This window comes from Cebus imitator, unplaced genomic scaffold, assembly GCF_001604975.1.
Source record: "Cebus imitator isolate Cc_AM_T3 unplaced genomic scaffold, Cebus_imitator-1.0 Scaffold89, whole genome shotgun sequence".
NCBI classification, from domain to species: Eukaryota; Metazoa; Chordata; class Mammalia; order Primates; family Cebidae; genus Cebus; species Cebus imitator.
The window spans coordinates 1,949,240-1,965,301 of NW_016107404.1; the positions used below are offsets into that span (position 1 = coordinate 1,949,240).

Genomic DNA, 16,062 nt, shown 5'->3' on the forward strand with positions numbered 1-16,062 from the left:
TTCAAATCCAAGTCTTTTCTCAAATGTTTGCCCTAAGGATTTCTTTTTTGGTGCTGAGAAAATGAACCAGGGAACGTGAACCAGGGAAAATAACAAGAGGATTTGGTGGGAACCAAGAGGACAAATGAGATTAACAGATTTGCAAGTGACAGGAGCCTTTCCACTTTCTTCACAGATCATGACAACTGGCCCGAGGGAGCAGGGGACGTTTCTGTTGTTAAAAAGATGAAGGAGTCTTTTAAGCAGAAAGCTAAGATCTGAGCTGAGGAAACAAGGCGTCCTTCATCCCCCAGTGCCTTCTCATCTTGAGGATGTGCTTCCGTACATTTTAAAAGCTTATAGTTAGTATGGAAAACATCTTTCTGATTTTTAAATGTTACTAATTATATCTATGGAAAAACTATTCCTGAAATATATATATTTTTATGTCCCAATCAAAATCTTTTAACCTGTGATCTTAAAATGTTTAAATAACAGACATTAACATATCTTAATGATTTTACTTTTTATTCTAAGAAAAGTATTTGAAAAATGGAATAATTTTAAATCAATAATAATTCTAGGGATCATGAACTCCCAGAAGATTTTATTTAATTATAAAGATAGAGGCCAGGTGTGGTGGTTCACACCTGTAATCTCAGCATTTTGGGAAACTGAGGTGGGTGGATCACCTGAGGTCAGGAGTTGAAGACCAGCCTGGCCAACATGGTGAAACCCCATTTCTACTAAAAACAAAAACAAAAACAAAAATTAGGTGAGTGTGCTGGCACATACTTGTAGTCCCAGCTACTTGGGAGGCTGAGGCAGGAGGATCACTTGAACCCAGGAGGCAGAGGTGGCAGTGAGCCGAGATTGCACCACTGTACTCCAGCCTGGACGGCAGAGTGAGACTCCATCTCAAAAACAATCAAAACAAAAACAAAAACAAACAAACAAAATAATAATGGTAGAAAATAAATCTTAATTGTGGCATAATTATGATTATTACAATTAGAATTATACAGTAACTTGTTTTTGGTGGCAAATACTTTTGGAACAATAAAGCCTTATGGTAATTATTGATGTGTAGTTTGTTTTGTTCATGTAGTCAAATTTGTATAAATTCTCTTAATTCAAAGAAAAGTTATGTGTGTTTCTTTTCGCAGTGCCTGATTTGTGTCTTGATTTCCTACCCAAAGGATTCCCTTTTCCTTATGTACCTCCTTTTGTAGGCAAAAACAAAATATAAATTGTATGCAAATGTGTTAGGGTTCCATATTCTGCCTTTGATGGCTCCAGTCTGGTAGTTAGACTGTTATTTAATAAATGCCTTTAGCAGACTGAATATGTTCATTCTTTGTCTTGAAGTTCTTTCAAGTGTCTGAGGTGAAGTAGCTATTTTCTCTTCTTTATCATGAACATTCATTTTATTAATTTATTTAGTTTTGAGCTGTCACTGTGTGACACAGGCTGGAGGGCAGTGGTGCGATCTCGGCTCATTGCAGCCTCCGCCTCCCGGGCTCAAGCGATTCTCCTGTCTTAGCCTCCTGAGTAGCTGGGATTATAGGCGTGCGCCACCATGCCCGGCTAATTTTTGTATTTTTAATAGAGCCAGGGTTTCATCATATTGGCCAGGCTGGTCTCGATCTCCTGACCTCAAGTGATCTGCCTGCTTCGGCCTCCCAAAGTGCTGGGATTACAGGTGTGAGCCACCACGCCTGGCCTGTCATTAACACTCATTTTAAAGTGTATGATTTACCAACCTCTGGGGTTTGGGACCCAGAATCTGCAGCTTTCTCATGCCCTCAAGCAGCACTGGCACGAGGGAGAGGCTAATGAGGTACCCAGGGTACAACATTTAAGGAGGTATTATGCATTGTCAGGTTTGTGCCCATGCAAAATCACCCTTGAGAGTGAGTGTGTCCTTAAATTTTGTGCCCATACTAATAATGTGGGAAGATCAGAAAGCTTTCTTTTCCTCCCAGATAGCTCTTTAACAGTGGCCTACTGGAACTGATAACGCCATAATAACTGAGAATTACAAGCCCCATTAGAGGGCAAAGTGGCCCTAATACAGGTTGGTGGAGAAGAAGGAAAAGGCAGGGCTTGCTTTCACACGACCTGCGTCGATGACTGCCCTCAACTCCTTAAATCTCCATAGCATTGCCATTGATTTCTGCTTAAGGCACAGAACCTGCCTATGTAACAGTAACCTTAGCTACAACTCATTGGAGCTTTTTCTTAAGCTATCGTTATCTATATTTTAGAATTATGAATTTATTATCATAATAGTATCCTGTCAATAATATTGTTTTGCCACTATGCTTAGTAAGTTTTGTTGTAGAGTGACTGTTCTTGAATAGGCTTAATGATTTTGAGCTCCTGCTATGTATTTAGGATTATGCCAGAAATGAGACATGCAGTGGTGAAAAATACACATGGATCTTGCTTTACTGAGCTTACAATACAGAGAGGGTGAGACAGCAGGAGCATTATAGATGATAAGGCCATGGTGTCCACAGCATATAACTGAAAGAAAAAGACATCTGGAAAAAGATGACCCTTATGAATGTTATCCCTCCCCCACATGTGAATCTTTTGGTTTGTGGCTTATGTTAGTTCAGGTCCTCTGAAGAGCAGGTGCCCAGACATGTTGGAAATAGACACTCAGTGCCACAAATAAAAATTAGCACTGAGACAAAGGATCTTTCAGCAACGCAATTTTTATTTCCTGGACTGCAGGAAGGATACTCCCACTAGCCATCATGCCACGAGAATACAGTGAACAAAGGAAAACACACAAATTTATCCCTTATGCATTTGGGGTCGTCTTTACTGATGTGTCTGATCTCCATTGGCTGGAGGCAGACCTCACAATTTAAACCAAAACCTGTTGGCTAACAACTTAAAACTTTTCTAAACACGTAAAAGCAATGGCGAGCTGGGGCATGGCTGTGAGCACGTCTAGCACAGATATCTTGGTCAGAGTACAAGGAAATAGAATGTACTATGTGCCTGTAAGCACGGCATGTCTAACAGCTACACGGGATGGGGCTTAACAAAGTTGTTAGCACACTTATAACCATAGGTTTAAGAAAGGAAACTTTAAAAAAGAAACTTTTCTACTTACCACAGACATAATGTGATTTGCATGACACTTATTGGGGACCGTGCCTGTGGAGGTAAGTGTGGGGAGCCAAAGAAGGCAGTGATGGCCTTCAGACCACGCTGCAAGGCTGACCCCTGTAAGAGAGAGGGGAGAGAGGATTGGGCTGGAGGCATCTCAGACTGCAGCAGAGTGATGCTTTCTTAAGACAGGCTTGCTGAACGTGTGCGTTCACACCGACAGCGGCCCACAGGAATAGCAGCACACACTCAATGGATCACGTGGGTGCCACCTGTATTGCTCCCTGTCCCTACTGTGAAAAGGTAACTCTGTCTCCTCCTCCTGGTGCCTGGACAAAGGGAGTTCAAAGTGCTCTGGCATCAGACAGTTTGTAGCTCAATGGGACCTTGTGGCATAAGATGTAGTTTGTAGCTCATATTGGGACCCTATGTCCCCTGGCAAGAGCCTCCCTCTTTGGGACCAGGATTTCCAGTGCTGCTATTCTCCTTAAATCCTGCAGCAGATTGTTGGAAATGATAGAAAGCAGGGCCACTCCCGATTTCACCTGCTGGACCCCAGACACGGTCCCAAACCTACTGGTGACACACATCCTTGAGGATAGCACTCCATCCTGGCCCTTCAACCGGGTCTGGGTAATTCAAGCCCTCCATGAGGCTGGCTGCCTATGGATGGTGCGGGGTGTGGACAGACGCTGGTTCCACAACCAGGGGCTCACTCTTTCGTCTCCTTCACTGGGAAGTAAGTCACCTGATTGGACTGGGACCTTGCCTAGTGACCAGACTTTCTATAAGCCCCCAGTAGTCATGCTGTCTGAGTCCCTGCAGGCAGGAAAGCCAAACTCTTGCTTAGAAGAGGTATTTGTCACTACGAGGAGTGACACAGAAACCACACAGCAATTTGAACAGGGAAAGTTAAATGTGAAGAGTGATTATTACAGCAGATTGAAGCAGTGAAGGACTGGCTAGCAGGAAGTAAAAAGAACTTGAGCATAAGAATAGCAGATAACAGGAGTAGCCTGCACTACTAGGGTTAAGACTGAGCGCTCAAAGAAGAGCCCTGTCTGGGCGCGGTGGCTGACGCCTGTAATTCCAGCACTTTGGGAGGCTGAGGCAGGTGGATCACCTGAGGTCAGGAGTTGAAGACCAGCCTGGCCAACATGGTGAAACCCTGTTTCTACTAAAAATACAAAAATTAGCCACTGGGCGTGTGGCGGGTGCCTGTAATCCCAGCTACTCAGGAGGCTGAGGCAGGAGAATCGCTTGAACCTGGGAGGCAGAGGTTGTAATGAGCCGAGATGGTGCCACTGCACTCCAGCCTGGGTGACAGAGCGAGACTCAGTCTCAAAAAACCAACCAAACAACCAACCACAGAGCTCAAAGAAGAGCCCTGGCTGGGCACAGTGGCTCACGCCTGTCATCCCAGCACTTTGGGAGGCTGAGGTGGGCAGATCACCTGAGGTCAAGAGTTTAAGATCAGCTTGGCCAACATGGTGAAACCCCATCTCTACTAAAAATACAAAAATTATCCAGACCGGTGGCAGGCATCTTGAAGCTGAGGCAGGAGAATTGCTTGAACCTGAGAGGCAGAGGTTGCAGTGAGCCAAGATTGCGCCACTACACACCAGCCTGGGTGACAGAGCAAGACCCTGTCTCAAAAAAACCCACAAAAAACAGAAGAGCCCCCTCAGTACCCCTTGGGCTGACACTGTGGAGGGCAGAGAAGTCACTGTGGTGCTCTGCTGGTAGAAGTTGCTAGAAATTTGCCCTCTGTGCAGTTTTCCCCAGGTCCCCAGAGGGCAGAGGACTTCCCTTTGGGGTCCTGGAGAAAATTGCACAGAGAAGTGTCCCACTAGAGGCTTCTTGATACAAAACTCTGTGAGGGCAGTGCTGGGAAGCGGGGAAGACCCTCCTGCCCAGCAGTCTGCACTGCGCTGGTCAGGAAGCAAAACTCTCTTCCTCCTGCAGTATTTCTCCATCACCCTTTCCTGACAAAGCTTCAGAACCCGCTGGCCCAGGGAAACAACTTAAGAGGGCCCAGATCCATTTTCATGGAACAGATGAGCAATACATCCAGAGCCTGCCGCTTGTTGACTGGCCTCCTGTGGCCCATTGGTCTCCTTAAGGAGCAGTGACACTTCAGGGCTCAGCAATGGCCTGTGTTGCAAACAGGTTGGACATTCAGAGGCAACGACGGTTCCGTTGACCTCGGATAACCGGGAGTCCACGCTAGCAGGCTGTCTGCAGCCTCCCTCTGTCCCTGTGCCTGTTACAGCAGCTCTGGGCTGGCTGGTGATGAAGGCCAGCTATCAACCCACCAAGCCTTCTTGGCTGCTTGCTTGTTCTACGACAATTCCGTGAGGATTGCATTCTGGGGGCATTAAGGTGGGAGGTGGAAATGATACTCCCCTGGAGTGCCCACTCCCCTGGGTTCATCCACAGGCCTTTACCCCAGACCTTATTTCCTGGCCACTGTATATATTCTCACCTCGGGCCATTTTTTGTTCCATTGTAGATGCCAGTTGCACCCTCACATGCTGCCCATTAGAAAGATTTTCCAGTCAGTAGCTGTGGCTCATGCCTGTAATCCCAGCACTTTGGGAGGCCGAGGCAGGCGGATCATCTAAGGTCAGGAGCTAGAAACCAGCCTGCTCAACATGGTGAAACCCCATCTCTACTAAAAAAAAAAAAAAATTAGCTGGGCGTGGAGGCATGTGCCTGTGATCTCAGCTACTCAGGAGGCTGAGAGAGGAGAATTGCTTGAATTTGAGAGGCGGAGGTTGCAGCGAGTTGAGATCGCGCCACTGCACTCCAGGCTGGGCGACAAGAGCGAGACTCCATCTCAAAGAAAAAGAAAAAAGAAAAGAAAGATTTTCCGGCTCCGCCATCATAGGGCCACTCCTGAATAGGGCTATCGTGAAGCTCTGACAACTGTGGAGAGAGAGAAGGAAGGGGGATTGGGTAGGAAAATCCACAGACCGCAGTACAGTCCAAGAAAGGGAGGACCAGACAGATGGGAAGTCCTCAAGCCAAAGTCATCCGTGGGAGCCGCCGTTGTCCCAAGGAAATAGCTTGGTGTGGACAGCAAGGCTGGGTTTGTCATGGGCCAGGAACAGCCCAAGGGGGAAGACCGTGGTGGATGTAGAGGGGCAGCAGCTGGGACCCACAGCCGATCACTTTTGCTTCCCATAGCAGGAGGTCTAAGGGGTTTCTTTACATGGCTCCCACTTGGCTATTCTGCAACTGTAAAACTTCACCATTGATCTCATTTCTTTTTTAACATACCTGGGGCTTGGCTCAAAGCAGTGCCACCTTGTGGTTAGTTGCGGAACACCAGCTTGTCTGGGCCGTGCCTCCTTAGCATTCAAGGCCCGGCTGCAGCTTGAGCTTTAGTTTCTTCCTTTGACGTTTCTCCTGCACTCCTTGCTTACAAGGATTTCATTTCAGCAAAGGAGCTGTCTAGTGAAATGAGACCCACCAGCAGGAAGATTCTAAACCATATTCTAGAAAGGTTTGCTGCATCAAAACTAGTGATTTTGAGCCCGTGTTTTAAGACAGCCAAATCTCTAGGCTATTTTGGATTTTGTCTTGAACAACACCGTTTCTGATTTGTATGGCAACCAAGGCTCTCTGTGGGTTAGTGCCAGCTTTCAGGCAGCCATGGCTCAGTGAGAGGCATGCTTGCATTCTGCCTGGTAGGAGTCAGAGTCTTAGGATCTACCAAGTCCTGATGCCGTCGGCATTCACACTGCCTTATCCCCTCCCCACGCAGGGATAGGTAGGCCCACCACCTGTTCTTGTCTACAGCCTTCAGACTTGCTCTCCTTGAGGTTGTCACTTCCCCAAAAGGAAATATCTTGAAAGCCCCTTCTTGACGGAGGCCACCCTTTGCTGAGGTTGCTAACCTTCCTGCTTGCTGCCTCCTGGCATCCTGTTTCTCTGCTTATTTTGCCCTTTTCTGACAGTTTCTGCAGAGCTCTTGTTGGACTCTCTCTTTCCCTGAATTACAGATTTTAGAGTGCACTGGAGTCCAACTGCTTGGGTTCGAATCCCAGCTTCTACCACTTACTTGCTCTTGTGAGGGTATTGAGACAGCTGAGGAATTTGTATAGAGACTTACTGGTCATTTTGTTTGACGTGGTCATGGCATGGCAGTTATTATTTTTTAATTAAGAAATATTGATGTCTAGGATTTCCTTTAAAATATTTCAACTTAAAAAAATGGAGGAAGAGGGTTTGGTGAAATGAGATTGGCAGTATGGTAATAATTGTCTGAGCTGGGTGACAGATACATTATACATTATCTGTATGCGGCTATATTATACATAATATGGTTAATTCTACTAGTCTCTCAATCTTTTGGTAAGTTTAGAAGTTCCCCAACTAAAAAGTGTAAGGGTCTAAAATGCGTAAAATGAAAACGGCTTTATGAATTACTTGGATGGGGGTAACATGGGGAAGAGTTAGCTGACTACATAGAAACGTTACTGGGGAGAGACAGGAGGGAGTTTGCATTGAGCCGCCCACAGTTTACGGGGGTTCATGAGTGTCGCAGAGAGAGTGGAAGACCAGGCCCCAAATAGAATATACGTTTGGTGGTGCAAAACGATTGCCTTCTGACCTGGATTCTGCTCTGCAGGCCCTGCAAAGACCCCTGTAACCCTGGTCAGCTAACCCAGTCAACTAATGCTGGGTTAGCATTAGCTGGCTCCAGCGCAAGCCAGTCGGGTAAATGGAAGGTTACAAGGAATGGACAATACCATCAAATTATTCCATAGCATTGTTGTACCTGAGTTCATGTGCTTTGAGCGGAGAAATTATATCCAGTTGGTAAATTTGGAAAAAAACCCTCAAATCAGCAAAGTAAAGACAATTTTCCTTGTTTCTCTTGCATATTTTGGACCATTTGGCTTTTGTTTTCATTTTTCTGGACTGAGTCACAAGTTGAGTCAGAGTTTGCAGTTCTAAATATGACTCAACAGAGTCAGCTTTTTCAAATGCAAATGATTATCGTGGACTTAAATAGCAAAGATTTGAAAAAGAAAAAAAGAGTCATTTCTGTAAGTGATTCAGAGTAGATGTAAGTCATAATTTCTTACCCTGTAATTTTATCTTCTGTGAGAAAAGTTGTCTACCAAAGGCTATTTTGTTAGATTTCTTTGACTTCCTGTTCTCAGATAAACCAAGAACAGCCTATTTCTGGTTTTGCTGAAGCCTTTTAAAAATTCTTGATGATTTAAGAAATACAAAAATACAGCAAAGTAGAGAGGTTCAATCTAGTTTACAGTAAAGGATAAGGAGGAAGATGAGGTCATCAGAGGAAGGTAGATAAGACTTGCTGGGAGATTCAGCTGTGAGACATTGAATCTGGATTTGGGATTAATAGGATTGATTGTGAAGTAGAGGTAGGCTGGTATGGACATTATGGGACTTGGGGTGAGTGGATGCTTTTATCCAATTCTTTCTTTTTTTGTTATTGAGATGAACTCGCTCCCTTGCTCAGGATGGAGTGCAGTGCATCTTTGCTCACTGCAATCTCTGCCTCCTGGGTTCAAGTGATTCTCCTGTCTCAAACTCCCAAGTAGCTGGGATTATATGCGCCCACCATCACACCCAACTAATTTTTGTATTTCTAGTAGAGATGAGGTTTCACCATGTTGGCCAGGCTGGTCTCGAACTCCTGACCTCAGATGATCTGCCCTCCTTGGCCTCCCAAAGTGCTGGGATTGCAGACGTGAGCCACCGTGACTGGCTCTTCTGCCTAGTCTTTATCATTTTGCCTTTGCTGTCCTAACTCAGCAGCGTCAGTCCTTCCTTACACATCCCCTGCCATCAAGCTGCTGTCATCCTTTTATTTTTTATCCTTTTATTTTAAAAGGAAATTAAATATTTAAATTCCTTTTAAATAAATAAAGATGAATATGACATCTTTTTGATTATACTGGTATTTATTTTGGAATTGCTCCTTTAAGTGCTCTGATCACAAATCTGCATATCTTGAGCGGTCTGTACTTAATTCTATATTCCAATGAGGGGAAAATCAAAATTGTGTCTCTCTCTTTTTCTCTCTCTGATAGAAAGAGCCTTGTTTTTCTTCCCTTTTCTTTTTCTTTATTGTGGTATAACTGATATATATATATAACATAATTTTTGCCATTTTAATGATTTTAAGTGTGCGGTTCTTACTGTAATTATAGACAATTACAGAATTGTCTGTAATTGGTAGAATTTCAATTTCTCAAATAGCAAGACAAACTCAAATATGCATTACCTTAACGCCATACACATTCGAATTCTCAAAATCCAAGTATGTTTGAGAAAATATCTAGGGTACACCGAGAAAAATAGGAATTAAATACATAATTACTGGAAAAATATGTCAGCTATCACACATTTAAATCCTGCCTAGAAATGTCAAATGGAAATTTTTCTATTGATTTGTATATATTTTCAGATTATCTGGGTTTTTTGAGCAAATTCGTGAAAGACATCTTTGGTTTACAACCATACCACACTTTAAATGTCATTTATTTCCACTTAAAGCCTATGTTTTACATTATATTTACATGAAGCATTAGCAATTTGGCTTTAGTGTAGCTGTCCAAACTCTTGTATGGAAGTCAAAATGCCATGCCCCAAATGCTAAAAGTTTTATTCTGAAGTAACTATATTTAATTAGAAAACTCAGAAAACGACAATGTGGAGAATTAAACATGAAAATTTCAAGTTTTATTAAATAATTGACTTTATGTTTTGAAATTTAGTGTGTTTGAATATTGATGCAAAATTTTCAGATTTAGAATGTGTTTAGAAAAACAATGCAACTTGTAAACGATTTTTTATCACAGAGGATGGGGGAAGAGATAGTTGGCTTGACTTACTTTTTCAGAATGGCGATTTTTGATATTAGGCAAATTTTAAACTGACACTTTCTGTTTCTTTCCTTTTTTGAAGATCCTAGTATCTTAATTACCTCATGGTTTTTTTTTTGTTTTTTTTTTCCTGAGATAGATTCTTGCTGTGTCACCCAGACTGGAGTGCAGTGGTGTGATCTTGGCTTACTGCAACCTCCTCCTTCCAGGTTCAAGTGATTCTCATGCCTCGGCCTCCCAAGTAGCTGGGATTACAGGCATGTGCCACCACGCCCAGCTAATTTTTGTATTTTTAGTAGAGATGAGGGTTTTGCCATGTTGGCTAGGCTGGTCTCGAACTCCTGGCCTCAAGTGATCTGCCCACCTTGGCTTCTCAAAGTGCTGGGATTACCTTGTGGCTTTTGGACTAGCATTCTTACTTTAAAGTTAAATTTCTTTTAGGGAGCTTCTAACTCTACTGTGTAATAGTACTGAAATGGTGGTGGCACGGCATTATTTATTTAAAGATAGTTTAATTCACGTAATTTTTAGCTTCCAACAAATATATTCACACCATTGTTTTGTCTTTCTGTCACCAAACACCAAATGTATTAACACAAAATATTCACATACCATCTTTCACATTTTACCAGTAAGAGATGAATGATTTCATCAAGTATTTTTGAATAGTTTGGAGTGTGCCTTTCCAAACAGATAATTATTTTGGAGACCCTCAAATCTCTGAACATCATTTTTATTTCCGGAAACTTTAAAGAATATGTGATCATAACACTTCAAACTCCTTTGGAAGGAAAATATTCTTTACATGTAGACAGAAGTTATGTCTCATGTAAACTACAGATTTACATAATTTGGCTATCCAGAGCTGACTACATGGATAGGATGCTTGATTTTAAGCACAAATAGTTTTATCTGATTTGCCTTGTGATGTAAGTTACTCTGAAGACAGAATAACAACATTTTAATAATTCCTAGTTATTAAAAAATTAAAGTTCTTACAGTAAAGGGTTAATTTTCATATAGTCAGCTGTTCCCAGGGAAGAGATTTTTTTTGGATTTGGGGTGTGTGTGTGTGTGTGTGTGTGTGTGTGTGTGTGTGTGTGTGGTTTTACCTCATTTTATTTAATTGAGGTGAAATTGACATAATATGAAATTAACCAATTTAGCCAGACATGGTGGCTCAGGCCTATAGTAATCCCAGCACTTTGTGAGGCAGAGGCAAGTGAATCGCTTGAGCTCAGGAGTAGAGACCAGCCTGGGCAACATGGTGAAACCCTGTCTCTACAAAAAATATAAAAATTGGCGGTGCATGCCTGTAGTCCCAGCTACTCAGGAGGCTGAAACAGGAGGATCGCTTGAACCTGGGAAGGGTTCAGTGAGCCTAGATGGTGCCACTGTACTCCAGCCTGGGCAACAGAGACCCTGACTAAAAAAAAAAAAAAAATTTAAAAATGAACGATCCAGTGGCATTTTGTACATTCACAATGTTGTGCAATCATCATCTTTGTCTAGTTTCAAAACATTTTCATGTGCTTTTGCTGGGCATAGTGGCTCATGCCTGTGATCCCAGCACTTTGGGAGGCCAAGGTGGGAGGATCACCTGAGCTCAGGAGTTTGAGACCAGCCCAGCCAACATGGCAAAACCCCGTCTCTATTAGAAATACAAAAATTAGCCGGGTGTGGTGGTGGGTGGTTGTAATCCTTGCCACGCTGGAGGCTGAGACAGGAGAATCACTTGAACCTGGGAGGCAAAGGTTGCAGTGAGATTGTTGCAGAGCGATTGTGCCATTGCACTCCAGCCTGGGCAACAAGAGTGAAACTCCATCTCAAAAACAAACACCAAGAGAACAGCCCAAGATGGACAACTTCGATGATCGTGTGTCGGATGAGAAGGTACGCATAGCTGCTAAGTTCGTCACTCATGCACCCCCAGGGGAATTTAATGAAGTATTTAATGATGTTCGGCTACTACTTAACAATGACAATCTCCTCAGGGAAGGGGCAGCACATGCATTTGCCTAGTATAACATGGATCAGTTCACGCCAATGAAGATAGAAGGATATGAAGATCAGGTCTTAATTACAGAGGACAGTGACCTGGGTAAAAGCAGATTTCTAGATCCAAGAAACAAAATTTCCTTTAAATTTGATCACCTACAGAAAGAAGCAAGTGACCCCCAGCCAGAAGAAGTTGATGGAGGTGTGAACTCTTGGAGAGAATCTTGTGATAGTGCTTTCAGAGCCTGTGTGAAAGACCATTATTCCAACAGCTTCTGTACTGTTTATGCTAAAACTATCAATGGGCAACAGACTATTATTACATGTATTGAAAGCCACCAGTTTCAGCCTAAAAACTTCTGGAATGGTCCTTGGAGATCGGAGTGGAAGTTCACCATCACACCACCTACAGCCCAGGTGGTTGGAGTGCTTAAGACTCAGGTTCACTATTATGATGATGGCAATGTTCAGTTGGTTAGTCATAAAGATGTATAGGATTCACTAACCGTTTTGAATGAAGCCCAAACTGCCAAGGAGTTTATTAAAATCATAGAGAATGCAGAAAATGAGTATCAGACAGCAATTAGTGAAAAGCATCAAACAAAGTCGGATACCACATGCAAGGCCTTGGCGCCAGCAGCTTCCAGTTACCCCCACCACAATTGCCTGGAACAAAATACTTGGCTACAAGATTGGCAAATAAATGCAGAATGCTTAAAGGCTGAATGTAGACTTCTCCAGTATGTGGAAAGACAAGGATTCAATGTGTGGTCATATGATAAATAAGTGATTTATAAACAAGAGTGATATTTTGCTAGGGCTTTCAAAGTTAACTGGTTTTCTAGCCTCATGGAATACTGCGGAACCTATAGTGTTGCGTTGATTCTTTTGTGTTTTCTGCGTTATAATTTTTGGTTATTGCTGTATCTATGTGTAAATCTTTTTTGTTTGTTTGTTTGTTAATTCTGCCACATTTAATATTGGAGAGAGAAAGATCTATCCTAGAGACATTTTACTGTTTAAAAAAGTTTCCTAGCCATGAATCCCTGCTACTGATTTAGACAGGTATTATGGTCATTACTTTTCACCCCTGTCCTTCTGGGTACTTCTGGTACTTCAGTGGTTTTTACTGATCACCAACACCTAAAGAGGCTGTGCTGCAATCTATAGCTAAATGGAAGACACATTCATCCTTCTCCCTCTGACTGCTTTGATCATCATTTATTGCATCTCATAACTGTAATTTTCCAAAGTTTGGATTGGGACTTTTTAAGTCCTATTTGGAGGGCAAAGGAAGTGCCAGTTTCTCTGGGGAACTTGTTTTTAAATCCAAAGACTTGAACCACATTCCCTGCACATAAACATGTTTGCTTTTATCCCTTCTCTCATTGTCTCCTTCCCATTTTAATACCATTGTAATTATAGATATCTGCTTATTTATTTATTTATTTATTTTGAGACGGAGTTTCACTCTTGTTACCCAGGCTGGAGTGCAATGGCGTGATCTCGGCTCACCACAACCTCTGCCTCCTGGGTTCAGGCAATTCTCCTGCCTCAACCTCCTGAGTAGCTGGGATTACAGGCACACGCCACCATGCCCAGCTAATGTTTTGTATTTTTAGTAGAGACGGGGTTTCACCATGTTGACCAGGATGGTCTCGATCTCTTGACCTCGTGATCCACCTGCATTGGCCTCCCAAAGTGCTGGGATTACAGGCTTGAGCCACTGCGCCCGGCAGTATTTATTTTTTAAAATTTTAAAATGTTTATTTTTGACATCTGTGTTTTTAGAAGGGTTTTACCCGTTTATTTATTTAACATCCAAGAACTGCTGACATACTGTGGATGTAGTGTATAAAACTTGAAAAGTGCAGATGTTGAAGGAATAATAGGTATCTTGTGCTTTAATACTTTATGGCAGGATTGTACTATAAGCAAATGAATTAAACAGATATGTAAATCATAAACAAAAACTAAAAATGAACCAAAGTGAAGAGGATTACTTCCAGGCAGTATCCTTCTCTTGTAACCTGTTATTTAAGGAAATACTAGTGATTTCTTCTAAATAGGATGCAAAACTTTTTTCAAATTACTCTTTCTCGGTCCTGCCTGCCAAGAATTCAAGTGTAATTGTGATAAAATAAACTTTCCCAGGTATATTGGCAGGTATGTGTGTAATCTCAGAATACACAGGTGACATAGATATGGTATGACAACTGGTAATGGTGGATTCATTTACATTGCTTACACTTCTACGACCAGGCCTTAAGGGAAGGTCAGTTTTTTTAAAAAACCAAGTAGTGTCTTCCTACCTATCCCCAGATACATGTTAAAAAAGAAAGGTGTTTGTGCTTCAGTTTGTTTTTGCTCAGTAATTTAGTCAGTGACCCCTTGAGCTGTGTATGCATTTTTATTTCAAATAAAATATATTTGTATTATTTGTCATTCATACTATTCATCCATACCACACTATCTTCTGTATCAGGTAGTCTAATAGAAAGATACCTGTTTTGGCCAGTCGTGGTGGCTTACGCCTAGAATCCCAGCACTTTGGGAGGCTGAGGCGGGTGGATCACGAGTTCAAGAGATTGAGACCATCCTGGTCAACATGGTGAAACCCCGTCTCTACTAAGAATACAAAAATTAGCTGGGCATAGTGGTGCGCGCCTGTAGTCCCAGCTACTCAGGAGGCTGAGGCAGGGGCTGCTTTCCCTTGGACTGAGGAGTACTCATTATGAGTCAGTTAGGCTAGGGACAAAAGAGAGGACACTGGGCCTCCTTTTTTTATTTTATTTTATTTTTTTGAGACTGATTTTCGCTGTGTGACCCAGGCTGGAGTGCAGTGACAGGATCTTGGCTGACTGTAACTTTTGCCTCCTGGGTTCAAGCAATTCTCCTGCCTGAGCCTCCCAAGTAGCTGGGATTACAGGTGCTCATCACTACACCTGGCTAATTTTTGTATTTTTAGTAGAGATGGGATTTCGCCATATTGGCCAGGCTGATCTTGAACTTCTGACCTCAGGTGATCCACCCTCCTTGGCCTCCCAAAGTGCTGGGATTACAGGCGTGAGCTACCAAGCCCTGCTGGCACCTGGTCTTCTTATGGGATATGTAGGAAAGATATGAGAGATAGGGATGGGTGGCTCAATTTAAATTCCCTGTCTGAAGTGACAAGACATTTCTAAATTGAAAACATGGAGAGTAGATCCTGCAAGGCTCGGCATGGGAAGGGTGAGCGGAGCTTAGACACATTTTAAACTCCACAAAGCAACTCAAAGGGGTACTCATGGCATAGACTTGAAAGGGCCCTCTACTTTGGTCAAGCAAAATATTTAACATTAAGCACTTATCAATTTGAAAGGCTGTCTTTTCCCTCGTCTAAGTGCTGGGTGTTGTGCTGTCCTGTCACAGCGGGGCTGACTTCCACCTTCCTTTAGAAGGGCTTGCTTCAATTCTTCTGGTACCTCTCTCTCTCCTTCCTGCTTCATCTTCTGTGTTCCAGCTTCTCCCCACTCCCTGCTCCTCACATTAACCCACAGTTTTTTCCATTACCACACAGAAAAATATGGGTCTCTTGGCCAGGCGCTGTGTCATACGTCTGTAATCCCAGCACTTTGGGAGGCTGAGGCGGGTAGATCACGAGGTCAGGAGTTCGGGTAGATCACGAGGTCAGGAGTTCAAGACCAGCCTGGCCAAAATGGTGAAACCCCATCTCTACTAAAAATACAAAATTTAGTCGGCCGTGGTGGCGGGTGCCTGTAATCCCAGTTACTAAAGAGGCTGAGGCAGGGAATTCCTTGAACCTGGGAGGTGGAGGTTGCAGTGAGCTGAGATTGTGCCACTGCACTCCAGCCTGGGCGACAGAGCAAGACTCCTTCTCAAAAAAGAAAAAAAAAAATGGTTCTCTTTTCCTTCCTGCTTGCCCGTTTATCTGAGAGGATTTTTTTGCAGCCAAAATGGTCCATTAATGCATTTCCTCAAACAAAAGACAGTTCTTTTTCTTGACATTTGTACTACTCTTTTAATCTATGTTGTCCAGCTGTTGCCAGGATAGATTTATTTAAATAAATACAAGGCAAAATAAAGAAAA

The 16,062-nt window shown here is 42.9% G+C and overlaps 1 protein-coding gene and 1 pseudogene across 2 annotated transcripts in view; both read left to right on the forward strand.

The window, feature by feature from the left end:
* Positions 1–1,117, forward strand: part of PECR (peroxisomal trans-2-enoyl-CoA reductase) — a 45,687-nt gene extending 44,570 nt beyond the window's left edge. Inside the window, exon 7 of the mRNA XM_037740792.1 lies at positions 176–1,117. Within this exon, the coding sequence (XP_037596720.1) occupies positions 176–261 (86 nt within the window). The 3' untranslated portion in view covers positions 262–1,117. The remainder of the gene's footprint in view (positions 1–175) is intronic.
* A 10,707-nt stretch (positions 1,118–11,824) lies between these two features.
* LOC108308916 lies at positions 11,825–13,407 on the forward strand (annotated as a pseudogene). The gene has a single exon (XR_005201313.1). The product of XR_005201313.1 is annotated as an F-actin-capping protein subunit alpha-1-like (transcript).
* The last annotated feature ends 2,655 nt before the right edge of the window (positions 13,408–16,062 follow it).